This window comes from Telmatherina bonti (genome assembly GCF_933228915.1).
Source record: "Telmatherina bonti genome assembly, chromosome: 22".
In the NCBI taxonomy this organism is placed as follows: Eukaryota; Metazoa; Chordata; class Actinopteri; order Atheriniformes; family Telmatherinidae; genus Telmatherina; species Telmatherina bonti.
In genome coordinates, this window is record NC_136631.1 from 21,223,422 (window position 1) to 21,250,579 (window position 27,158).

The 27,158-nt window shown below is 37.6% G+C and overlaps 1 protein-coding gene across 1 annotated transcript; it reads left to right on the forward strand.

The window, feature by feature from the left end:
• Positions 1 to 1,242: 1,242 nt before the first annotated feature.
• Positions 1,243 to 25,978, forward strand: cnksr1 (connector enhancer of kinase suppressor of Ras 1; the record flags this gene model as incomplete). The annotated part of the gene is made up of 21 exons (XM_079262079.1): positions 1,243 to 1,294; positions 2,327 to 2,484; positions 5,772 to 5,974; positions 6,232 to 6,316; positions 13,011 to 13,052; positions 13,185 to 13,304; positions 15,068 to 15,127; positions 16,789 to 16,857; positions 17,018 to 17,143; positions 17,868 to 17,983; positions 18,914 to 19,056; positions 20,335 to 20,477; positions 20,574 to 20,607; positions 20,931 to 21,106; positions 21,297 to 21,370; positions 21,879 to 21,950; positions 22,290 to 22,360; positions 22,706 to 22,764; positions 22,862 to 22,952; positions 23,258 to 23,439; positions 24,215 to 25,978. 21 exons carry the CDS (start codon positions 1,243 to 1,245, stop codon positions 24,656 to 24,658), a joined length of 2,520 nt encoding a protein of 839 aa, XP_079118205.1. The 3' UTR covers positions 24,659 to 25,978.
• Between the last annotated feature and the right edge of the window lie 1,180 nt (positions 25,979 to 27,158).

Consider the following 27,158-nt stretch of genomic DNA (forward strand, 5'->3'; position numbering starts at 1 on the left):
AAGAGCTCCTACAGTAGCTCAGGGATAGCAGCAGAGATTCATTCACAGAAGGTGCTAGACCTAAAATCTCAAGTGTGAATGGAGAACACAGTGATTCAAAAATATCACTCAGATGAACAAATATAATGCTATTTTAATTCATTTAGGGACTTTGTGCATAGGTTTGAATTATATAGTTCTATCAATCTTAAGATACTGACTTTTTCTTTGATGTAACGGCTGATGAAGAATGAAAAAAAAAAAAAACATCCAAAGGGCTGTTCATTTCTCCTGCCATGATGGATAACTGCAATGCACAAACATGTAAGAAATCTATGTTCTCGTATCATTAAACAGAGGTGTTGAAAATTTATCCACTGTAAAATTCATCATGGTACGTGCTGCTCTGCTATATTGAGACAGTAAATAATTTAACAACAGAAATGCTGTCAAACTGTAAACATACTGGACTTTATTGAAATAGTGTTAAGCTAATGTTTTCTTATACTGCAGCCTGGAAGTCAACAGAGTTGAAAGGATAAATAGGGAGTCTGTTTTCTTAGACACCAGTCTGGATTTGGTAAAGAGGATTAGGTCAGCTGTTCCTTTGGATTATGATGAAAATTCGTGAATTCCAGCGTCAACTAATGTGGGAAATGGATCAGAATATCACCTGGAGACATCGTCTGACATGATAAATGGAGACTTTAAAATGTAAACAGCTTACTGCAGACCACAGGGAGGAAGGTGGGTACTAAGGGGAGCTACAAGCCTGCTCAATATCCTTGTAATAAACAGCTTTGTTATGGATTTGTTGTATAATATTACAGGTGTTTCTATTCCGCTTCGCCTCCCTCTGCCGTCTTTTAAGTCTCGCGCGTTTCCCACGCAGACATGCCGCCTAAAAAACGTGACAGCAAATATGAGGAAAGTTACGAGTTATGAGCTACAGAAACTTTCGAGCACAGTCCTTCAGGTAAGGAGGAAGGTGGGAGGTAAAGGAGGGTGGGGTCCTTGCTCCGAGGAGCCTGACATTTCCGCGCTATTGGCTGACAGCAGGTGTTGGGGGTGGCGGCGGTGGTGGTGGTGGTATGGCGCTGGTAGGGGGGGTGGGACTCTACCTGTACCTGTGGGAAGGAGTGCCATTCGTCATCGTCCGACTCCAAATCAGGACCAGCCTTTGCTTCTTCTAACAGTCCGGAGAGGTAGAAGTCGGCCAAGACAGCCGGGAAGTGAACGAGCGACTGCAGCAGGACTCCGAGCATGGAGCCTATAACTTCATGGAGCGAGGAGAGAGTCACCGAGTGGCTCCAAGGTGAGCAACATCATCGCAAGTTCCTTTCACCCCCCCACTCCCCACCCCTCCGAAGGCTTTATCCTCTTATGAGGACATTATCTTAGATAGTTAAGTCCAAAATAGAAACAGCACGTAAATCCAATTGGACGTGAAAGGTGGAGGTGGAATGAGGAAGTGGCTTTTAGTGAGACAGAAGCCGCAACAATGTGTCTCCTATTTGTGTCAACAGCGGCTGGAGTGAAAACCTCTGAAACCGTGTAAATGGCTGCCTGTTTCACTTTCATGACATGTTAGGTACACTCAGCTGGATGGACAGATTGCTTTATGACTTGTTTTCCCTAAACAGACAAATGAGGAGATTTGTTTTTTTTTTTTGTTTGTTTTTTTTTTTACAATCATGAGTTATTATGGGTGTTATTTCTGTTCCTGCAAAGTAACAAGAATCACGACAATTTTTAGATAGTTTTTGCATGAATTACCCGAACTTTAAGCTTCATCTTGTAAACTCATTTTTTATATCTAAGATTATGTTGTAACTCTGACACTTAACGTAATTACTTATCAGTTAATAATATAGTTATTACACAGGGATGTTTTGCAGTTGTATAACAGTTGTTATGAACGGATGTAAAACCTTTTTCCACAGCTGACACCAAAGTACATTTTGCTGCCACCTCTTTCCCTCATTTAATTAATTAATTTATTTATTTATTACCATAATAGCAGAGCATCTTTCATGGTTTTACTGATGTAAGTAATGTAAATGAAACCGACAGTCACACATTTTCATCCAGCATGTTTTTTGGGTAAAATATTTTTATTGTAATATTGTGTAAATGCAGGAAAACAAATCCTTACTTTTTCTGCAGTAGCAGCTTAACCTTTTAGAAACCTAATTGTCATGATGCAGAGCAGAAGTCCTTTTTTTTTCTTATTCGTACATGTAGCCTACGGTATATGATATTCTGTCAGCCAGAGATTATTTTAAGTTTGTGCCCTGTGTGTGGCAAAAGCATTTATGTTTGTGCTTTTCTATCTCTCTTTGCTTAGGTCTGGATGCTCCACTTCATCAGTACCTGATCTCAGACTGGCATTTATCAGGTATGGATCTGCTGCAGTTGACTTCCAAGCACCTGGAGGAGCTGGGAGTCCATAAAATTGGACACCAGGAGCTCATTTTGGAGGCTGTGGAGAAACTCTGCTCCTTGGTGAGTCAGGATGCACAATCGTGTGTTTGTTTACAACAAATATGCAAGGCTTTTTAGTTGAGCCTATTGTGGAAGTAGTGTGTGAAGAGAACTATGATCCCAGCATTAACTGCACAGTCCTCATCTCTTGCAGAGGTGTTGTGTATTTTTTGATACTGCAGCGCAGGGATCTATTTTTTTTCCCATTACTGCTAACATTTTTAGACCGTGTGTGTGTTTGCACAACAACTTTTGGACAGCCTTTCAAAAATCCAGGCAGAATTTAAAGCATCACTGCTTTTACTGCCATACAAGCCTTACCTGAATGACATACTCAGAGCTTTTAGCAGCATACAGCAAGATTGACTTCTTTCCACTTTGCTGTCACCTAAGCTATCATAGTAAAAAAAAAAACCAAACAAACAAGCAAATAAAAAAAAATACCCCCAAAAGCCACCATCAAAAGAGTAGTCATAGCTCAGCTGTAACCAAAGTAGATTTAGATGACAAACTTCTGCCCTAATGGTCACCACTCACATTTCTGGGAAGGTTTTCACAAAACACCTCCCCTCTCCTTTTAAATCTCTGATCTGGGTTTTTCTGTTGCATAATTATATTCACTGTCTATCCAATTTCTAGAGGAGATTTTACGGGCTGGAATAGTTGAGTTGGTGTGTGGGGGTGTTAGTGTATTTCCAGACTGGCCTTTGTTTCAGTACAAGGACTGATAGAGCAGGACAGTGCCAGGCAAAGTTCCAGCTCTGGTGGCGTAACAGCTTGTAAGCATCAGGCTAAGACTGCGTATACTGTTTGTTGAGCAGTTGGGAGCTGAGTTGCTGAAATAATTGTGATCCAGATTGAATAATGTTAAGACTCTAATCCAAAGTCTGCATGAATGAGTGAGTAAACTTTTCTTGCAGTGAAAGCTTTCACCTTGAATGGAGTGTGCATGTGGGTGCATATGTCTGCCATTCTTCCTCTCCACCCTCACCAACACTGTACTCATTCATAAAAAAAAAAAAAACAAAAAAAAAACACCCATCAGATGCTCACATCGAGCAAACCAAACTCATTCAAGTACATAGCCACATAATTAATAGATAAAGCATTGAAAAGGCCATAAAAGATTCATGGCCACTTGTTGACAAGCTTGTTATTCCGGCTGTATCATCTGAACCAACAAAGCCTGACCAGTCTGAAGTGCTTGACCAATGATGAGTAGATGTAGACAAAAAAAAAGCTGCTTATTTAGCACATTCAAGAGCCATGTCCCATGCTGCTGTGCAGAAAATTGTGATGACAGGCATATAAACGATGCATGAAAAACAGTCTTGTTGAAGGACCTTTAAGGTTATCCCTGTATCTGTTCCTTCTCTTTGATTTGCTCACTGTGAGATTATCAACTTGTAGCGGAATGGATTTGTATTAATGAATTTGTTCAGGATAAATTAGCCAAACAAATGACTTAGTGTATATTGTTGGTTATCAAATCTCTAAGACAGGTGAAGAAGATTTTTCATACTCAAAACAGGTGGCAAAATGAGAAATAGTTGGGGTATGTTAGTTTTAGTGTAAGAACTTTGTGTAACATGATTTGTTCCTTTTCTAATGTGTAAGATTAAGGACAATATATTGAAAGAAAAATATTAAGCTTTCAGTTCATCTTTATTATGATAATATGATATTCAGTGTACGAAAACAAGGTTTGGTATGCTTTCGTCATCTTAGCATGTATGTTCAGAGATGCTCTTAGTGATCTCTTTTGCCCCATTGCCGTGTTGCATCACAGTGGTCAACAAATGACAAGCCATACAGTAAATTTTGTGTAACTTTTTATGTTTTTGTTGGAGCCCCTGCAGTTGTTTTCTACACGATATGAGAGTGTGATATGGAGGTTTTTCATGATTGGGTATTCATTTGGCTGAAAACAGCTATGTGTGGTCCTGGATATCCTTCTCATTCTTGTCATTGGACTCTTAGAAAGGTGATATTTTTGGGTTCGGGTTTGTAGATGATCTTCTGTGCATCATAGCATTCTGTGCATGTAAAAAGATCTGCATTGTTTAACGAAACAAGTCTCAAATAAGTATCTCTGGAACAAAAAGAACATCCAAGCTTCACAGAAGTAACTGTTGCAGGTGCATTTTTACATTTCACAAAAATTTGCCTTACATGGTTAGAAATCATTAGATGCAACAACATTTTGTTTTAATGTGTGACAGCATTCACATGCTTTCACAATCTGTACTTTCCCCTTTGAAGGGTTTGTGGACAAATAAATAAACTGTCAAACATCAGTGTCATGACATAATCCCACATGGTGAGGTCATGATGTAAAATGTGTCACCTGGAAAAAGTTATTTGTACAGACTACGTCTATTTCATTCAGCAACGCTTTAGAGGATCTGGGTAACTATTACTTATTCTGATCTGAGATCAGTTTGAACTTCAACAACTTATTCGTGGTACAGATTTTGTTTGTTTACTTCATGGTATTACCACAAAGCACTATTTATTAATAACTGCTTAATAGTGGCTGGTTGAGGACACTGCAAAGATGTGCTTTTTTTAGACTATCGAACCTAATCTTTTGGAAGAGGCAGCTCAAGTAGAGCTAAGCAGAATACAGACCGTATGACTCAAATCCTCACAGTCAGTAACAAAATGATTCATGTAGTTTAATGCTGTGCAATGACTTTTTCTGTTTTTAACCCATAAAGACTCAACCTATGATAAAAAATGTTAAGTCATTTTTTTAATATGGAGTCTTAATTTATTTCTTTAACAAAATGTAAAATAAAAAAGTATCTACAGTTTTAGGGATATTTACCATTTATTACTGTGTGATACGTCAACATTTTTTATGGTTTAATCTTCTGCTTTCTAGTGTCCATGAAGGGGCAGAAGACAAGAATCAGATTGTGTTCCACAGGATTTTCAGCAAAGTTTGTACCATAAAGTGATGCCAAATGTCTCAGAAACCGTATATATCATATATGTTCTCATAGTTTAAATTATGATTCTTATTTTTTGTTTATATCTGTCAGCAGTACATGTCAGTAAAGATCTGTGTGCTGAAATTCCTGGAAGTCTTTTAGCCATTTTGGAAAAATCCCAGCTTATGTTGCAATACCATGATAGAGAATGTTATGGCATTCAAAGACTGTATTCAAACTGAAATGTTGTAGACAATAATAACTTGCCTGATATCAAATAAGTGATACTTAGCCCTTCTGTTTGGTTATTTGTAAAGTAATGACAAAAAGTGTGATAGACAATTTATCAGTTAAGTTCTGTGTTCTCTCTAGACTTACGGCATGGGAGGAGAGAACCTACAAGGCCTGACAGAGAAGCTGCGCGCCCTTGCCCACACCTTGCAGATGGGCATCCAGAACCGCTGGCGCCTCAAAGGTTATGATGGATGCGCCTCCACCAAGATGCCTGCTAAAGTCCTGCAGATTGTAGTTGACCTCATCACATCAGCCAAAGGCCTCTTCTCTCTGCTCAACAGGTTTGTAGAGAGGAAGTTATACATGCAGTGCTTGAAATCCTGTTTCACTTGGCAAATATAGTCATAACTACATCAGCTGCATCATCATTTAAAGGCATTGTCTTTATTTAGGACTGCTTTGGTGTATGAATTCCTCCTCCCTGTTGCTGTTTGCTCTTTTATTTTGTCTTCATCTTTGTTCACTTGAGTTGCCTTGCAGTGAAGTCCTTTCTATACCTCTCTAGCCAATATTTGTAGCATAATCTGTGTCTTTGCAGATATCAGTTGTCCCAGCTCAGTGGAGGCACTGCAACCCAGAACATATTCAGTTACTGCAGAGAACTGGGGGACATAGTACACAAGGTAGGTCTGTTCATTTCACTTAAGTGCATAAAAGATCGGTTGTCATCTAGTTGTGTGACTCCCATTTATCTCATTATAATCTGACGTGCACAAATCTGTCCAATTGTTTTGTCTGTCTGCATTGCTGCAAACTGTAGAATTAGAAAACCCACATTGTGAGTTTTGACACATTTAACAGCACGAGACGTTGAACACATGAAATGTTTAATGAGTAGAGGAACCAAACGCGACTGAAATGTGGTTTCTAGTTTTATTGTCAGGCACGCTAACCTTCCAAAGCAGAACTACAACTTGTTGTGCGAGTCCCCATTTCTTTTTACACCAGCCACTAAAACTGAACAAGGAAAACAGAAGCATGTAAGAACTCCCTGTTCCTCAGCTAAGCCCGAGCAATGCATTTTTATCTGTACATTCCTGGCATATTTGGAGGCAGTTGTACCTTGAGGAAGCTTTGGTTGTTACAGCTGCCAACATATCTGGATGGGTTTTATTTGTGTTTATCCCATCTTAGTGTTGTGCAGTGTTAGAAAGAAGTGGGAGGAAGGAGGAATATTTATAACAGGATGCATGTAAAGTGGGTGAAAAGTGTGCACAGGTACTGTAGCAGAGAAGACAGGCCTGGATATGTTGTGCTAGCTGGGGGAGGGAGGCTGGGAAGGGCAGAGTGGGAAGTGAAGAGGAAGGCAGAGAAGGAGGGAGGAGACTGAGAGAAGGATTGCTCTGCCACTGTTAAATGACTTTTGGCTCTTGGGGAGTGAACACTGCTGAAAGCAACAGGCAGAGAGAAGCTATTAACTCTGTACCAGTGGAGACATTAGAGACAAATAAACTGACTGAAGTTTAGAGGAGAAGAAGGCATAGGAAAACACAGCTGATAGAAACAGAGTAAGCAATACAGAGAACCTGTGTAGAAGAGCTTATATATAGCCAGCTCTGGACTGCTGCCCAGCACAACAGGTACTGTTCTCACCTCTTTGATTGGATAATTCCTCACAAGGTCATCCTTCTTTTGCTTTTTTTTGGGATTCTGCTTGTGTTCTTGGAATGGCTGCAGCCTCTTGAATAAAACAAATAAATATTCTGTCTTGTTCAGCTGAAGATCTTTCAGTGCTGAATTCTATGAAAGAGTATGCTCCTAAGAGGTTAAAAAACAGGTACTGGTCATATAAGGACAACATGAAGTGTTGCAAAAGCCCATGGGACTTTCACCTAAAAAATGAAAGTAGTGGTTTATGTTTATAGTGTACATAAACAGGGACGTAGTCTAATGGACCAGTAGGAACAGAGTAAGAAAAAAACGTGTGAGGTTTCAGTGTCTAGCTTGTTGACAGATCGGATGTTTTTGCTCCTACACAGTGAATCAGTGACGGCCCTGCTGACTGTTGTTTTCATTCACTGTTGGCAGAGTGCTGAATGAACGATTAATTAAAATCACAACACTTTAGTCACTTAGGAATTACACTTAGGAATTGTTTAAACAGCTATCAACTATTGTCCGTAAATTTAACCCACTGATTGGGTTTCCACTTTGTCAATTACCAAATAGTAACTAAATATATTTATAAAAATAGTGTGATAAGATACTGTAATTTCATGTAAATGTAAACTCAACACTGCATGCTTTGACAGGTGTAATTATTACTGAAAGTTTGAGACAGTTGAGCTTAAAGGTCAATTTTTAGCAGATGTCAAACTTTTTTAACTGACAAGAGAAATTCAACAAAGATCCTCATGCACAAGAGAGAAGGCCGCATCTGTAGCTGTCATCATACCAATATCCTGTTGTAGGATGAATGTTGCGGCTGAGTTGCGTTACACAAGCTGGTGTCTGTCCCTAATCATCACAGACTAGCATGGTTGTGGCTGCTTAAACCTCGCTCGTGGCTAATTGAGGCTGGTGTCATCCCCCCGCGTGACATATGTGCTGTCAGGAGGCCACGGCTTAATCATGACGTCTTTGCTGCGGAACAACTTCCATAGAAGCTGCACCACATCCTTCACACAAAAGAAAGGATTCTTATTTCCAGTCTCTTTGTGAGTGTTTGAGCATTTATGTGTTTTTCTTTTCTCGCAGCCCGAGGGGCATTCAGGGTCAGTAGTCAGCTGGTGTTGTTGGGATCCCACACTGAAGTTGTCAAGTCCAAGTTTCACAGTACGCAGGCTCAGTTTGCTTTGAAGCAGCCAAGCAGCAGCAGGCAAAGTCCAAGAAAGTGAGGGCAGAGACAGGGACTGAGAGAAAAAGCTCTGCGAACTGTGAACTTGGATTTCACTGTAGTGAACTGGGAAACAGTATTACAAGGTATGTGAGTTTAACTAGGAATCTAACAAAAAAAGGAAAGCGCATACTTTGAATCTAACATTTCATTGGTGTTTTGGCATAATAACCTCAAGGTGAAGAGATTTTAATACCTAGTATTTATTTTAAGAGCTACAGGCTTCTCAGACCGTCGTATAACAGCTGCTTTGTTTCAAATGTGCAGTTTGTGTGTTATGTAATAATTTTGTTTGATTGCAAATATGTGAGAATAAACAACAAAACACAGGAAAAACCTGCTGTGCAGAAGCAGTTGTTGACTTAGTAATGGTTGACATGTTCACTGAGTTTGAGCTACTACTGGATGACTTATTAAAAGGGCAGAGAGAAGAAAATCATAAGAGGTTCAAATAGAGACAGGCCGGATGGACAAGAGGACGAGTAAACTATGTAAAGCATGCGGCTATAATTTAACGCAGACAAAAGAAAGCGTGGTATGTTATGGAAAGGAAGAAGAAAAGTCATTATATCAAATGTAAAGCAGCTTGTATTAATGTGATAAAGTATAAATATATCTCCCTGCCTTTTATTAGCAAGTCTGACCTAATGGCAAGAGGTGATATTTAGTGGGGAAGTCCAAGTATGTCGTCATGCAAGCAGAAATAAACAGAATATGAATAGCTTTTTACCAGACAAGGTAATATTAGCATTTGATATTTTCATATCTGCATACGTTGACCTGCAGATATAAGTAGAAAGAAAATAGAATTAGATTTGTTGAAGTGCAGCTGAAGTCAAGTGTGTTACATTCATGACTGTTAGTGGTCGTCATTCTTCTTTCCTGCATTAGTTTCAGTCCTTTTTTTTTGTGCACACGTCTTCATGAACCCCCCCCCCCCCATATTCTTTTCTGAATGTTACACCCACATAATGAAGCAGTGTTTTGTTTCTTAGACAACAACTAAAGGAACAGCGCACAGGCAAATTAGCCACAAAGTTAGCTCCCTACCTGATCGAGTTAAACACCATGCATCCCAGCAGAACACAAAAGAGCAGCAGATGGACAAATTATTTACTTTTAACGTGTTTGAAAATGCTATGAATCGTGTGTGTCATTTGTCACTGGTGTCCGTGAAAGGTGAGAAAATTCCAATTTTTAATGAACTCAAACTATCTTCAGTTTGTTGTGATTGGGATCTTTTTACCATTTATTTATAGCAGTATTAGAACTTATCTAGTAATACTCAAGATAATGATGATGTATGTGACAATGTTTTAGAAACTCATACATTATACTTAGGTCAGTAAAATAAGTGGGAATATTTCAGGTTTTGTGGGTCTTTTGCTGCTGCAGTAACAGTAGAACTAAAGGTGGACCACTTGTAGAGTAACTGCATTGGTTGATATATCTTGAGCTTTAGCTCTGGGCTCCTTTAAAAACTGTGTCCCTTGTTTGCAACTCAAGTATTTTCATTGAAATCTCATTGAGCTCAGAATGAATAGAAATGCTTGCAAGTGGAGCACCAACATGCTGGAGGCTGTTGAGGCCTAAACACTTCTGTACCACACCTCTTCTCCTCCTGTGTCCGCCCCTTCCTTTTCCTTGTATCTCTATCACTGACATGAAACAGGCATGATCTTACCTGAGGTCTCACATCTGTCATACGCATCAGACATTGTATACCCTTGTGCATATGCAAATCTCTTTTTACAGATATAAAGTAAAGTGAGATTTTGTGAATGAGCTGTGATTTATTTAGTTTTGTTTGTTTGATTTTTTTCTTCTCTGGACTCAAAAAGGATCAGAAAGTGGGAATCCATTCATTTGTGATTCATGCACATATGAAGCCAACTAGGGTAAAGTTTGCTTTCTACTTTCCCACCTCAGATTGGTTTCTGTTTCCCGCCTCTAATAAATATGTAATTACAGATTTTTTACCAGTGATTAAACGATACGTAAAACAGATTGTACTGTTTTGCTGTTGCGGGAGATCTTGGCTTCTATCCAACAGAAAGCAGAAAAACGCAATGACAGCAATGTTGCTATGTGTGCACACATTTTATAACCTCAGCTACTATTGTCACCTGCAGTGATTTGGGGTTTACTACATATTATAATAGTTTCTGTCCTCGCTGCCTTGTTGCAGAGATATGTGTCTGCTAAAGAACTCATTAAAAACTGCATAAAAAAACCCCACATTTTTCTATTCAAATGGCTTTTTATTGAAATGATTGTGTCAATTCATAAAATCAAATTATTCTTTATTACCTTACAATAATTTCCTTTTTTACTGGATATGTACGTCTTTACTTCCATAAGAACTGCATATTAACTTTTTGCCGTTTCATTAGATTCCAGACAAAACTGGCATCATAATGAAAATGTCAGTCAATTCCAGCTTGTGTTAATGTCATGTTGTAAATGGACCTGAATTTAGATCTTGTTATAAATATGGCTGGTATTAGTGGTGGTAAATGCATATTTATTGCATTTAATTCATCCAAGTAGTTGGACGTGTTTTTTTCCTCAAGTGTGACAGTAATTGTGTTCTGCTATTAATAGGTTGCATTCATAACCCTTTTAGACAATAGGAAATACATGAATTTCAACGTATCTACAATGGATGATTGCTGTGAAAGTTAGTATGGACAGCCATACTCTGAACTTTTCCGATTTTTAAAATAAATATTACTTTTACCATTGATTAGTCTTTTGACAAAGCTTATTGAAAACCTGAGTTTCAGCTACAATGTACTCTACTTTGAATGCTAATTAGCCTTGTTAGCTGGCTAACAGAACTGAGATCAAAGTGAACTATTTATATAGAGCCCCACAAATCTATTAACATGTAAATTCGCTTCACTTACACTCTTTATATTATCTGCCTTAGTTTCTTCTGGTAGTGTGTTACATTAAAGCTTCTTGTAAAAGGGTTAAAATACCCTTTAATCTATTCACAAGTGGAGTTCTGTTTGTACTGAAAATAACTTTTGTTTAGCTGCAAGACAGACGCTGCAAGTAATGTGCATTATGACTTTTTAAGTCAGGCTTTTTTTTATTTTTTATCTTGAAAGGCTATTATGCTGTGAGTCAAGTCTGACTAAATGACCAGCTAAGTTTCTACCACACAGCCAATGCACCATGACAAGATTACGTTAGTTCTTAAGCTGGGATCAAGATGAAAATCTAAACATCTTTATCCATGTTTATACGCACATTTTAATAGTTTGTTTTGGTATAAATTGGTATATCAGTGGTTCTTTTGAGGATTCACACTATCCAAGAAATAACAGGAACAGCAACACAGATAAAAGCAGCAAACGCCAGCAGAAAGGTTCAAAGTTGCCAGTAATCATGGCATACCCCTTCTTTCAGTCTTGTGTCATGGCCTTTAATTAGCTCCGTCCAGCAGAGTTCATGTTGTTCCCTTGTTACATTTCACAGGGATTAGCTTCACTTTGCAATCCTTTATGTAACTTATCACATCATTAGGCATTTCAAATTAGCTTAGGAAAGTAGTTCTGCGTGTCCCTGGTCAGTTTAGGTTTTATACACATCTTTCTTTTTCTCTTTAAGTTTTCAATTGCCACCTTCATTAAAAGTTCATATCTTATCATAGTGAAACTTGCAGGTTAATACTGCACTTATTTTATTGAATAAATAATTACTAACTGAGGTCCAGCCAACAAATAGGAGGGTGTGGATCATAGATTTAATTTATCCAACTATGCAAAGCTAAAGAGTTATAAGTTAACCTTTCTGCTGTGAACTATTCATGCCTAATCATGCCACCATATGGGAGCTGATAAAAAACAAGAACTCCCAAGGCACCTGAAGTTAGCAGAACATGACACTTCAATACACTTCTTGACAAAATGTTTTTTTTTGACTGATTAAAGTAAGGACAGAGTATATGCACTGTAGTATTTATAGGGTGCTGCTTTACAGCATGAAAACCTAAGTGCAAAGTTTTGGTCTAGTCAAGGTAACGTCACAGTCTGGGGCTGCTTGCTTTTTTTTTTTTAAATGAGAAAATACATCAAGGCATCAAGTTTAAAGTCAGACTGAATGTTCACAAACTGAAGCACTGTGGAAGATAAACTATGAAGCAGGGCAATGAGTGTGGAAAATGTAAAGTAGAAACATTTACAACCTGGTCACACCTCTTCTATGCATCTTGCATATTTTATTTTGTATATTTTTCATTTTCTTCTGCAAAATCTATAAAAAAAACACCAATTAATATTTGGCATGTCACTCCCTTTTGCCTCTGGAGACCTGCGCCCTTTCGCTTTCTGACTCACACTGTGAAGAGGAAATAGGACATGACTTTTTGCCCAGTTCGTTCCATTTCCATAAATCAATAGCCTTCGAGTGTAGGAAGTAGTGGTGTCATTTCACTGCAGTGTTGTTTATGACATGTTTTATTCCTCCAACAGGACACCACAGTCTATGAAAAGGAAAAGGACATCATCTCTGTTGTAGGTTTGCTCTTGAATTGTCTTTTTTCCATAAGCCATTTCAGCTTTACAATAACTGTTTGAGATATTTTTGCTTTTGGGACAATTATGTTCCAAAGCATCAACTGAGACTGGTTGTATTTAATTTTGCAGTGCCGTCAGCTGGTGGCAGTTTGTGATGAGATCCTGAAGTCCAGCCCTCAAACACTTCTCACTCATACAGCTCAGCTGGAGAGTGTTGACCTGGTCCCCGCGTCACCTGGTGATCAGCTGGTAAAGCTTTGTTTTTCCTGACACTGACCGTTTCTCAATATTTTCCTGATAAATATCTAAAGTTTGTGTTAAACTACTGTAAAGTCTGTCTTCTAATACATTGCTGCATCTCAAGAGTATGAAATAGGGGCTCTCTAGCAGCACGAATCACAAAAAAAAAACAAAAAACTGGTTACAGTTGGCAATCATTTATCAAGTCTTATCAAGTCTTAAGAATCAGGTCTCACTGTCTGTTTCTTCTCTTCTCCCATTTTTCCATCATTACCAGTGTTTATTTCCTTGCCTTCATCTCTGCCCAGGGGTGTTTGTCACCATTTGTTTCCATTCTGCTCTTATTTCATCCAGCTCAAGGTTCTCTATGAACCCACTTCTGTTCCTGTCTCTGAAACCCTCTCTTATGTTTAGCTGGTCACAAACAAAGTACTTTTATCCTGCCTCTCCTCTTGCCTTCTAGTCAGCACATTTGGGTCTATAATTATAGCTCTCATCTTTGCTTGTTATCGCCATAATCTAGATTCCTTTTAGTGTTCATTTCTAAAGAGCCATTTTCTTCTGAACATTTTCCCAGTATCCTTCCCTTTTGTAAGCTCAGTCCATTAAGTAAAAGTCTATAATGTTAGATGGCATTTCCATTTCTTCTTTTGATTTCTTTTCTAATCAGATCTCCAGTGTCTACTTAAAACTATATGCATTTTTATGCAATAATACATTTCCTTTCATTCAAAGCATATATGTTTTTTTGTGTGTCTAGATTATTATCTATGTCTGACAGTGCGCAAGCTTATTTACAAATAAGCAAAACTTCATTATCGTTAACCCTAAGTAATTAAAACCCATTAGCATTAATGAAGTCTGGCTCCTATAGATTGAGAGTAATTAATACTAAAGACTGAGAGAAATGGAGGTGATGAGAAGGAGGAAAGATGTTAGTCACAAGGGTTTGGCATGAAATTCCATAATATTAACATTTTTTGTTGTTTTAAGCTGTCGAGAATTTTTATTTTAGTACCATTTTACTTAAACTGTATATTTTTAATTTCAAAATTATACATGATAGCTATCTGTCTCCAGCTATGGGAATATTTTATATGGATCTCAGTAGTTTATGAACTGTTATATTTTTTTCTCATTAAAATGCTGCTTTTTTTTTCAAAATGATTTTTAGAATACTTACCTCTGCATGTTCTCTCTGCAGGGGTATGTGCACTGCTCAAAAAATTAAAGGGAACACTAAAGTAACACGTTGTAGATCTGAACAAATGACATATTTTTATTAAATACTTTCCATGGTTGAATGTGCTGACAACAAAATCACACAAAAATTATCAATGAAAATCAAATTTATCAACCCACGGAGGTCTGGATTTAGAGTTTTACTCAAAATGAAAGTTAAAAAAAAAACACACTACAGGCTGATCCAACTTTGATGCAATGTCCTTTAAACAAGTCAAAATGAGGCTCAGTAGTGTGTGTGGCCTCCACGTTTCTGTATGACCTCCCTACAACGCCTGGTCATGCTCCTGATGAGGCGGCAGACGTTCTCCTGAGGGATCTCCTCCCAGACCTGTTTTTGGAATGTTCAGTGTGTGTTGATTAAGTAATTTAAACTTTCTTGAGTGTAATTTGGTGGCTCTCCCGATGCTCATTATAACAGCCTGACTCAAGTAAAACATTTTTTTTGGCTGGGCATTATTTCCTGCATTAGCATTTTTATCATTTACAAATGCATACAACTTTATTCTGTTTTCCTTTTTTTTTCTCAGGGGATTGCGATAACATCCACTAGCTCCAGTAACCACTACGTGACTGGAGCCGTTGCTGAGGTCAGGCACTCAAACTGGCTTTTTTTTTCTGCTGTTGACTCAGCCCACTAACTGAGCCAACCATGACTGCCATGTCAGTGACTCAGCCTGCTCCCTATGAGCTCCAGATCAAGAGGTTAACAGTAGCTCCAGCTTGTCTTTTCATAAGAAGTCCATGAAAAACAGCTGTGCCCAAAAAAGATTTAAAAGTTTTTAGTTATTTAAACTTGTTTAGTGAAACGGTGACCTGGCATGACATCTCAGGAAAATCAGCTTCACAGTGGTGAATCACCTCAGTGGTTTGGTTATATTAACTTTCTTTTAAATTTTTCGACACAACAAACTCTCTTTGTGCATGTGGTCTGTCTTGCATTTTCTCAGACAGACAACATTTTATACTTATTTTTACTTCTTCTGTCTGAAGTTTGCGTTCTGCTAAACACAGACATCCCAGGTGTCTGCTTGACCTTCTTATCTCATAGAAGCAGGAAGTTCTCATATATGAAAAGTAAAAAAAAAAAAAAAACCAACAACAAATTCAAGATTATTGTCAACTTTTCATTTTTTGTTTTTCTACTTTTTTAAAGCAGACTTTCTTCTGCTCAAATGCAACCAAAATCTCCATTAAGTTGCAGCAGAACGACTACACAGTAGTATCTTTTTTCCACCATGCACAGCTGAAGTATGAAATTTTAATTTGTCTTCATTTATTATAGAAGGATATGCTCTCTAGACAGAAATCCCCTTGGAAGTGTTTATGTGTGGCACGCTATTTGTATTTGTTCACACGGCTTTGCTTCACTGCTTTAAAACTAAAATCAGTCGTATTCGACGTGTTGCAAATACATTACTGTTTATTTGTAAATGGAAACAGTTTTTTTTTTTTATTGTGCATGCTGTTAGAAAAAAGTTGCTTAAAAGTACAGTATACTTTCTGAAGATTTGTGTTTGTACATTTATACTTATAAAGAACACTTAAATTCTGCAGAAGGGAATAGATTTCCTTATATGCTTCAAAACAGATTTTTAAATGGAGAAGTTTCTCTGGGAAAATAAAAAGACCACTTTAATCAGTGGGCTTGTAAAATATACAAGCGATCACTGAAAGAACAGGAATGCATGGCTTATAAATTGAGCACAAGGGTAGTTCTCCTGTGGGACACGGAGATGAAGATGTTTTTTTTTCCATGATGTCAACAGCAGAGTCCCCTAGACTCTCCTGCTGCTGCAGCAACATTGCTGTGGCTGACTAATAAGAGACATGCTGATATGATCAGCATCCATGAGAAAAACATTCCTTTACCAAGAAAAACAAAAACTATGAACATAATCATGACATCACATTATTAATACTTATTTATTTTGTATTTAATTTACTATGACATTGCCATAGTAAATATTGGGTCAGTTATTCAATTCACCTGGCTGACCAGAAAAAATACTTTTACTTAGTAGTCACAACAAGCTTATCAAGCTTTTAAACATCAAGCATTTAAGTACTGGATGTCTTGTTTGTCGAAAATGCTGTATCATCTTATAACATCCAATGTAGCTGGATAGAGAATACTTCTCTCATGACATAACACGACATTGTGTAATTATGATTGTTACAGTATATACTACATTTGGTCAGGTTTTGTTTGATTGGAGGTTTTATTTTTGCTGTTTGTCTCTTTTTGCAGCCTTCCACCGATGCTTACTTGCAGATCTTAGCTGGTGATGAAGTGGTCCAAGTCAATGACCAGATAGTGGTGAGTGATGCAATATGCAAGAGACCATTGCATTCAACAGTGTGTGTGTATACTTGCATCAGTCTAAGGCTTTCATGTCAGTATTATTCTTCTAAAGCCTTTCATGCTAGAATGTTTTTTTTTCTTTTTGTGTGTGTGTGTTTGTGTGTTACTGCATCAGGTGGGTTGGAGCAGAGATAACCTGATAAAGAAGCTGAAGGAGAATCCCAGTGGAGTGACTTTGGTCTTGAAAAAGATCCCTGGATCACAGCGGCGCAAACACTCTGCCCACCTCTCCTCCACTAAGGTTTGTTTTTAAATTCTATCAACTGATTTCAGATTAGTTATTATAAACTTAGGAAATATAATTTGTTAAAACAAACTTAGATCTCTGTGCAGTTTTACTCATACTTTTTAGGATATTTGAGGTAATTTACAACCAGGGATGAAAGTCCATCATCTTTCCTTCAGAAAGTGGGCTGTTTACACGTTTCTGTCAACAGAACTTAAACCCTTCCTTCATGTGGACGCTCGCTTTGATTTCCGTTCAGCATCACTTGGGATTTGTCTCCATGAACTCTCGGGAGCTATCACTATGTCTGTTGTCTTTGAACTACACCCTGAAATACGTGATGCATCTGAGACACACTCATCCATACACTCACACTGTGCATTTCACACCCCCTTGTGACCATTACCATGTTAATCTCGGATCTAGCTGGCGGCTTGCGGTGAGAGAGCACTTCAGAGGATGTGAATCAGCTATGTGTATCAACTCCATATTGCCCTTAGCGGATGCCCTGATTTTTACTTTCACAGACTTGGTGTGTGTTTGTGTGACTGTGCTGCTGTCTTATCTGCTTAGTGTGCAGAGTGTGCAGATGGAGACCCGAGGAGAGAGCTGCCATCACTGTCCACATGACATCCGCTTTCTTACCCCTGTGTTAAACCCTAAATACACAAAAAACACATACACAGAAAAATATTCTTGTGCATATTCACATGCTTGGGTTTGTATGATTTTTGCTTAGAAGGAGGAAGAGGAGACAGAAGAAAGATCAGAGGAGGATGAAGAGGACGTAGCTGAAAATCCAAGGCACTCCATATTTGAGAGGGTTGCAGCGTCTGTCAGGTCTCTGTCTTTTAGGTAAGAGTATTAATTCCCTTTTCCGAATAAACTAGTCATTTTAAGAAGTGCCCATTTTATTTTACCCCCAAAACCCAAGAAGAAGTCGCTTTGAAGATGAAGACTAACTAAATAAAACTGTGACTGTAGATTTGATAATCTGTTTCTCTTTAAATCCCAAATGATTGTTGCAAGAAAAATAATCGAAACACTTACAAAGCAAATCATCTTGTATAAATCTGTCATCCCAGAAGCGTTGTGTTCTCATCATAATCAAGTTTCTCAATCTTTATATCCAGCAAAGGGAACAATAAAGTTAATTGATCTGTGTGAAATTGGGAATCTGTTAATAAGCGTTAATCTCCACGTTGTGTTAACACACAGACAGAACAGGTTGGGCATAAATTTGGTTCGCTTTAGAACTGAGAAATGGCTCAGTAAAACTCAAGATTTTCAATTGACTCCAGCCTGATAGGTTTACAGTGAGGTCACGGTAGAAATGTCAGGAATTCCACTGAGCACGCCCACAGCTGACTGGAAATGAAAATAGATGAATAGATGATAATACACACAAATAGCTGAGGGAGTTGTATTAAAGATGAGGGAAAAAAGACAAAAAAAGGAGAAGGGAGGAATTAAGAGTGATTAGAGGACAACAGGTGCTGATGGAGAGCAGGCAGGGGAGTGGAGGGAGTGGGTGGCACAGGCTTGTAATTAATGCCGTCCCATTCTGTTACACTACAGATTCTTTTTTAAAGAAGGGAGGGAATATGAACTCATATTTAATGTCTTTAGAAGCTTTAAAAAAAGATTTATGTCACTTTTGTGGGATGTTGAAACATGAAAAACATGTACGGTTTTCATCTTCCTATAGGCTGCAAGGATTTTGAGCACAAATGTCAGATAAATCCACAGCTATAAGTTTCTCTGAGTGATATTCTTTTGCAACAGGCGAGCCATTCAAGGGCCAGAGGTAAAGCAGCCTATGGGACAGGAAGAGTCGGACTTGTCTTCTGACAAGGAGCTGGAAGGGAGGCCGACTCTTACTTCAGATAAAAACCTACAGAGAAGCCTACCAACTCTGTCAGCCTCAGGTAAGGAGCTTTTCTTTGAGGTCCGTCATACGTCAAGGCTGTTTTTAATAGTGAAATTTTAGCTCTAAAAACAAAATGTAGCGTAATTGGCTTTTCAGGGACAGACAGACTTTTTTCAAGTGGAGCACCTACGTTGCCTGCCAACATCAGACAAATGCATAAACGGAAATTAGTCTGAAACCTCTCAGTTCATTTTCTATTATAAGGGGCTGTTACTAAAACACCTCAGACAGTGACACTGATTCACAAACAAATACGAGCAATAAAACATCACAGTTTCTGCTGAATATTAGTGATACTTTTATTTATAATGTCACTGTTACATCACAGTCACTCAGTTAGCTGTTGGTAGGTCGTGGCGTGAGAGCGTATGAACAGGAAAGAGAAGGCTCGTCTGTTCCCTTTTCTTCAAAATAACTCTCTAAAATTCCTTAAATGCTATATATTATATTATAAAAACGGGACTTTTTCAAGAAATAAAAGTAAAACCCAATAAATTTATTTGCCAGACTGCAACAAATTGAACTAGAACTGAGACCTTTCTGTAACCACTGCAGGCATTGGTTGTCACAAGTGGGTGTATTGTCATTATGAATTTTGTTTATTTGCTTGATGCCTCCTTCGATTAAAAGATTTCCCTTATCTAAAGAAAGATATCTTAGAATGAAGCACATTGGAAAAATGTTCAACCCAGATAAAGTGATGATTGTATAATCGAGTCATTAATAAAGGTCGCTGACTACTCGTGTTTGTCATCGTGGTTTGTTTTTACAGATATTTGTCATTTAAATGCTTCCATTAGTGCTAAAATTGCCTCCAGTTCAGTTCAGCTTTATTTATATAGTTACTGAACCTGAGCATTAATTCTTCTCTTCATACGAATCCCAGAGTGTGCACAGGGCGACTGTGGGGAGTAAATCTCCCAACAGAACCAGGGTCAGGAAGGGCCGCCATCCACTTAGCCGTTTATAGGTGGAGAGGAGAGGAAAGAGGATTGAGGGGACAACGAGCACCACAACGCTAGAGCAGCTGTATTTAATGGGAAGAGGAACAAAAGGGGAAGCACATGTTGGTGACATTTACATCAAATAGGAGAGAAAAGTGCAGAGAGCTCAGTTGCCTCAGCTGCCTGGACCTGTAGCATCGGAAGTAACTAACCAAAGCCAACCTTAATGCTGCGCTTGTTCAAAAATGAATAAAACTAAGTCTATTTATAGAAAACACTGTTCAACTGCGGTTTATAGCCACAAAATCTTCACCTCATTGTTTGCTTTCCAGCAGAACTTGAGAATTCGAAAAGTTTGAAAGTACCGTCGAACTTCATGAGAGACCAGTCACCTTCATCCAGAAGCCCCTCACCTCACAGACTCTCTAAGGAAAGGGGGAGTGTCAGTTCCTGCCCTGAAATGGTGGGACACACAGTGAGTGGAAAAGATGCACTCAGTCAGATTTTTTTTTTGGATTGTGTAAAACTTTATTTCACACACTGATTGACCTCTGTCTGGTTACATTTACAGTCAAGTAAGGAAACTAAAAACAGCTCTACGAAAGGTAAGCATTTCTTTTGGATCTTCATACAGATGTTTTGACCATACTAGGCTGAACAAACACCCGTGTATAGACTAATGTCAGCAGGCTGCTTCCTGGAACAGAGATGATAGTCAAGGTCCAAAAAAAAACAAAACAAAAATGAAGACTGAGCTAAGTCAACAGAGGTGCTTAAATTGAGGTCTCCTTACTTTTTGAAGCTTAAACCAGAAAATAATTTGGTAGATTTAGCTGTTTTATGTTAATAACATTCAGAATCACATCCAAACCAGCAGAGTTTACCTGTTAAGCTTCTTTTTTAAATTCCTATTCTTGTGTCACTCCAGGAATGACGACTGCTCTGAGCCGGCGGCGCGTGTCCTGTTGGGAGTTGTCTCATCCGGATTGTGATGGCTGGCTCTATAAGAAAAGAAAGGAGAGCAGTGTCTTCATCAAACAGAAGTGGCAGCGCTTCTGGTTTGTTCTCAAAGGGCCTTGTCTTTACTGGTACAAAAGCCAACAGGTGGGCACAAATTAATATGATGTTGTTGTTTTATTCTTTGACTAGATTGAGTTTAACTTCTGCTTTAATAATTTCTAAAACGTCGCTGTTTACTATGTATAGTTAAATTGTTAAGATATTTTGTTTTAGGCTGCATGTACTTAAATTTGGGTATTTAATCTTGTCTTGTGTTTATACACTTTTTCTGTAGGATGAAAAGGCCGAAGGTCTGCTTAACATATGTAGCTACAGCATAGAGAGTGCTGGACAACACAAGAGAAAATTGTAAGAATGAAGTTGAAAACAGATCTGCTTTATGAAAGATTTTTCTTGTTGCGTTTAATAATAAAGATGCACTGACAGTTTAGCTTTAAAAAAGGTACTTTATTGTCCCCTTTGCTTTTATAAGTTATACTGTGTACTTAATGAAGGACATCTGCTAAATCCAAGCTGTTTTTTTAATTATTAATTTATTTCAGACATGTCAACATTATATATATATATATATATATATATATATATATATATATATACATATATATATATATGTTGGTTTTTTTTTTGTTTTTTTGTTTTTTACAATACCCATGTATTCTGTTGACAAATCTAAAAAGCTGTTTTGCTGTTTTCAGAGTTTTGTAAAAACCTGTTTTCTGTTAAAAGATATTGGAGTATAATCCCAGATGGGAATGGAGGTGGAACTTTTCTCGGGTTCATGTGTGTCAGTGACATGTTTTAATGTCTCTGTCATTTGCGGACACTCGCAATATAACCTTGTGTCTGTCTCTACTAGCGTTTTCCAAATGTGCCACAAGAAATTTCACAACTTCATCTTCGCAGCTGACAACGTCAGCGACATGAGCAAGTAAGATGGAAGCCAAAGATCCAAAATAAGCCTTTCCAACATTAATGATGTTTAGTGATGGATTGAAGTCTTTAGATAAGGATCTGTATGTTTTTTTTTTACCCCAGTTGCCATATAATGTTTTCATTCATTAATGTTTTTTTTGTCAGCACTGAGTACATTTAAGCTGTTAAATGACACTATCATGGTGTTGATCTGCACTGCCCTCTGCAGTTTATTCTGTTTTAAAGCTGGCGGACATTATTACTTTTAAAATCTAAACATATGTTTTTCCAGTCTTGATAAACTGATCAAGTGGATACCAAGCTGGTACACAACTTGTCATATTTTTCTCTCCAGGTGGATTAATTCCCTGATTGCAGTCATACAGAAGCACAATAAGTTCCTTAAATATCCAGATAGTGAAGAAGGTGAGGAGAGACTTCTTGCATACTCACTAACATGCACTTCGAAAACAATTTCTTTCATCCAAATTATTTTGCTCCTGCAGTTTTATGCACACATTTTCTACCGCTTCAGCATTAACGCATGCTGAGGTTGTGCTGTCAACACCAGTGGGAACAAAATAAATTATAGTCCTCTGTTTTTGAAAATTGTTGACACATAATTATGTTTATGATAATTTCACTTGAAGAGTTGACTGTTAATACAGAGTGGGACATAGCTGTTGCTATGGTTACCTGATAGCCGGCTAAGAAACATTGACAGGTTTTGGTTAATGTCATTAACCCAACACTGTTGTTTATGTTTGACAGAATGTTACAGTGAAACTGATTCCGAAAGTGAATCATCTCCACCTCACAGGAGAATCAAGGTGCAGTTAAACACTCACATATCCAATGACATTTAATACACGACATGTTTTTTTGTATTACCGCTGATGCTCATTTGTTTTTCCATATGTATCTTAGAAAATGCAGTCTCACACTCTGCCTCGACCCAAGGGGAAAACTAACAAGGTGCCATCATCGAGTTCAACAACAGAGGGCAGCAAAGGAACAAGTATGGATCGCGGACTGTTTCTCAACTGTGTCTCACTTTCTCTGCTGCTTTTTTAAAAAAAAACATTGATCAGTATGATTAATATCTTTAATCAGTGCAGACCGGAGTTGCAATGTGCTGTTCTCTTTATTACACCCTCTGGATATTCTTCCACCATCACTGTCAAAAATGACTTGGTTCAAAAAATAATGCCATCATTGAATCCCCACTGCTCTGTTTCTATTCAGCGCCAACTCGCTCCTGTGCCTCCATCTTTATTTGCTCTCACTTTACTCCCCTTTCTGTTTCTCTGTTCCTGTGGGAAGGCGGACCAGAAGATGAGATGGGGAGGATGTTAACCAACATAAAGGAAGGAGGAGTTTCCCTGATAGGCCATGAGCAGCCGTTTACGCACGACCACTTTAGGAAATCGTTCATTCGACGCAACAAGAATCCCGTGATCAATGCGAAGGTGCACGATCTGCGGGCTCTGCAAAGTACCCTAAAGGTGAGGGGAAGAGAGTCTCAACAGTTTGTTTGGCTGAGTCCAACACATGCCTCGGGTTACCTTTCCCTGTCCTAACACAAAGCACAAGATTAAATATTGACTCAGGTGAACTTAATGCAGGCGTCTACATTTCTAACTTGACCAATGAATGGACTGTGAGGAAGACATAATCAAATTCTGCTCTCTAAGATACTGTATTTCCTGGTTTTAGTTATCAGGAAGTTTGGTTTTATAACTCCTGGCTAGTGGAATTGTCAAACTTATGTAAATTCTTTTCAAATAGAAGATACATTTTTTTCTTATACAGATAGATACATTTGTGAGCTTAGCTGCATGTTAGTTAACCCTTTCATGCACAGTGGCCATAGAGTGGCCTTCTTTCTTGCATATTTATGAATGAGTTTGATATTTTTGCTGATTAACCGCTTCAGTGAATTTTAGTAAGTCATCCAATATGTTTCCACTCACTGGAGAATAAATAAATATAGGATATAATTGAACATAATGTAATTATGCAAGTTTGACTTTGCAATAAATAGGAAAAGAAAATGATACACCTATATTTTATACAAGATTTACACAATATAATTATGATTATATATTATTGTATAAATATTTTATGAGATACATTAAAATAAATCATGATCAATTCTAAATATCATTAATAAGTGTCATTGCATATGTCAGTAAAATACTGTATTTAAAAAAATGTTGCATTGCTTTTATTAATTTACGCATGAAAGGGTTAAATTGCGCTGCTTTGCTTGTCTTTTAGGCTAAAGAAGCAGAGTTGCAGCAGCTCAGCAAGATCCTGGATGACCCCGACCTGACAGCTTCAAAGTACCGTCAGTGGAAGAAGAACAACGAAGAACTAGTTCAGGAAATCGAAAAAGCTGGCTTCAAATCCTCTGAAGCAGGAGGGGATGTTGGGCCGGTGCAGGACACGCCTGAAGAGGAGGTTGCCTTGGAAACTGTCGCTAAGGAAACAGCCGCCGCAGAGATAGAAGACCTAGACAGACCTATAAGTCTGAGCGATGGTGAGGAGCTTGTTGATGCAAAGCCTTCAGATGTTCTCCTGGACATCCCACAGGACTCTCAGGGTGCAGAGAAGAACCTCGACTTTGATGTCTCACTGGGGTCGCTGCAGGAGTCCATAAACAAACAGCTGACTGAAATGGCAGAGAGTGGAGAAGGAGCTGATCATTACTTCTTCATTTAGGGTAACACTGGAGTAGAAACACAGGAAAGAAATTGCCATATAGCAGTCTGATAAGGGCCCATTTCACCATATTTTCTGCTGACTTTAACCTTAAACAGTCGGTCAAAAAAACTGATAGTCTGCTCTTATCTAATATATCAGAGAAAATTATCATAGCAGACTTTTATCTGCTTTTCTATGAAACAAAAATGAAATATTTGACAAGTTTACATCAGTGAAACATAAACAATTTATCTGGGTTCAGCATGTATTTATGAAATTCTGAGCTTTTTCTTGAAATTGTAATATCGAATAGGACTTGGAATTCATTGAGAATTTCTAATGTAAGGCATGAAATTTTTGTAATATGTAAATATAGTTTTATCATAAATACTGTTTGTATTTGTTTAATAATTTTGCCTTAATAAAGGTACATGTGAACGCTCTTAAACAGAATGTTCTCTCCAGATGTGCTGCTGTTGCTCCTTTTGGTAAAAGCTGTGCTCTTTTTCAGCCTTTTTTGGCCTTGAACGCTTTGGACTTCACTTCACATGTTAATTTATCCACATATGAACAATGTACCAGAGTTCTATGACATTGTCCCTTATGTCTGCCATGCATGCAAAGAGGAATGAGGACTCCATAAGAGTTAAAAGATCAGCTATGGCCTGCACTATTTCAAGAAAAGCTTCGCTAGCTGGATATAAATGATGAGTGTTAATCCATAATATGGGTTGGGAGATATGATTTACATCAACTGGACTATAGTAACATGAAAATGATTGGCAAACACTGATGAAGTAGTGTGTATGAATTCATTGTCATCAAAACTTTTTTTTATCTACTTGCATCCAGTGCTCTCAGATGTGTCTGCTGAAGGTCAGCTCACCTGAATAATAAAATGGCTTGTCCCTACGTCACGTTTGTCTTGCATCACAACCGACTAGAAAATGGTTCAATTTTACTTTTATGTCCAGTTTAAGGTTTGAGAACTTTTTAAATCCTACAGAAAATTTTGACCATCTTTTAATATTGTGTACTTTATTACTTTCAATTTACACTCCCATGTACTGCCTACGTTTGCTGTCCTTTGTTTTGTCAACCTTGATGTGTTAATTTTGCAAGTTTGCACTAACTTGCTGAATATCTTTGTTTGTAACTGAATTGTTCATTTGCTCATCTGTTGACTTAACTTGGTTACAAGCATGTCTAAAATCTGTTCACATAGCAAGGCTGTTTCTTTTAAATCATCTTGTTTGGCTGGATTGACCTTGTCTATAGAGCATTTACTGAAATGATCTTTCTGCCTCTCAGCTTTGTGCTGAAAAAAATTCTGAAATTCTTTCCACATCAAATAGACTGCACAGACGTATGCAAACAGTGACAGTAATATGTTAATGACATTGAGTGCAAAAGTAATATCAGCCTGCCTTTATGTAATGTGTTCATTAAACGTTTGCTGTAGTTATTTAAAGAAAAAAAGAGCTGCTGAGACAATCTTTTTTTTTTTCTTTTAAAGTGACAGTGGCTCTACTCTGTTTATGAAGTTTAATTGTGATCTAGAGGATAAAACCACATTGTGATAGGTGTCGGTAACCATTCCAGTTAAACTTTATTTACAATGTAAAACTTTACTTAAAAAAAAAAAAAAAAAAAATCTCTTTCTTTTCTTTTTCATCTCACATCTCAACAATTTTTTTTTTTATATGTCCTCATTTTTTCTCTGAATGATGAGGAGCAACAAATGCTTCTCTCAGATAATTGCTGATGGCCTTCCTCCTCTGCAATGTATTAACACACACTTGAATGCTGCAGACCAGCAAACTTCCCAAACCTCTGTTACTATAGCAGCATCTAATGGCTGCTTCACATTTGCTGTTAAGACCTAAACAAAAATATTTTTTCCCCGCACCAATTCTGTAATTTGGCTTTTAATTTAATGATAAGGTGTTTAATGTCATGTTTTATTTGAATATGTATTTACCTTGTTTTAAGATTACATTACAGAGTTTTTGCTCTTCATGTCCTCATACATGAAATTTCATCTTTTTTAAATGACTGTACATACATATATATATATATATATATATATATATATATATATATATGTTTCTCTCTGATTTCAGTTAAATTTTTAACATCAGTAAAACGGCACTCAAAGCATGAAGCAGCAAACACTGATTTGTTTTATCACTGAAATAGTTTATTGAATGCACAATGCAACAAGTATGAACACACTGAAAAAGCTTTACAACAACAAGTTATTTTTGAGATATAAACAGTTAAACATCCTGCTGCAATACTCCGCTTCTCACAAATGTTATCGCAATAGGAAATATCACATTCACCAAATTACGCTCCTTGATAAAGGCATTATACAAAAGTTGAACTATCTGCAAAAAATGTATAACCTCGTTAATGTTACTGAAACTTTTATAAAGGGATCACAAATATACTTCAGACTTTTATTCTTAATTCACGAGGAATATCATGTTTACTGGTTTCATCTCATTTTCAGCTT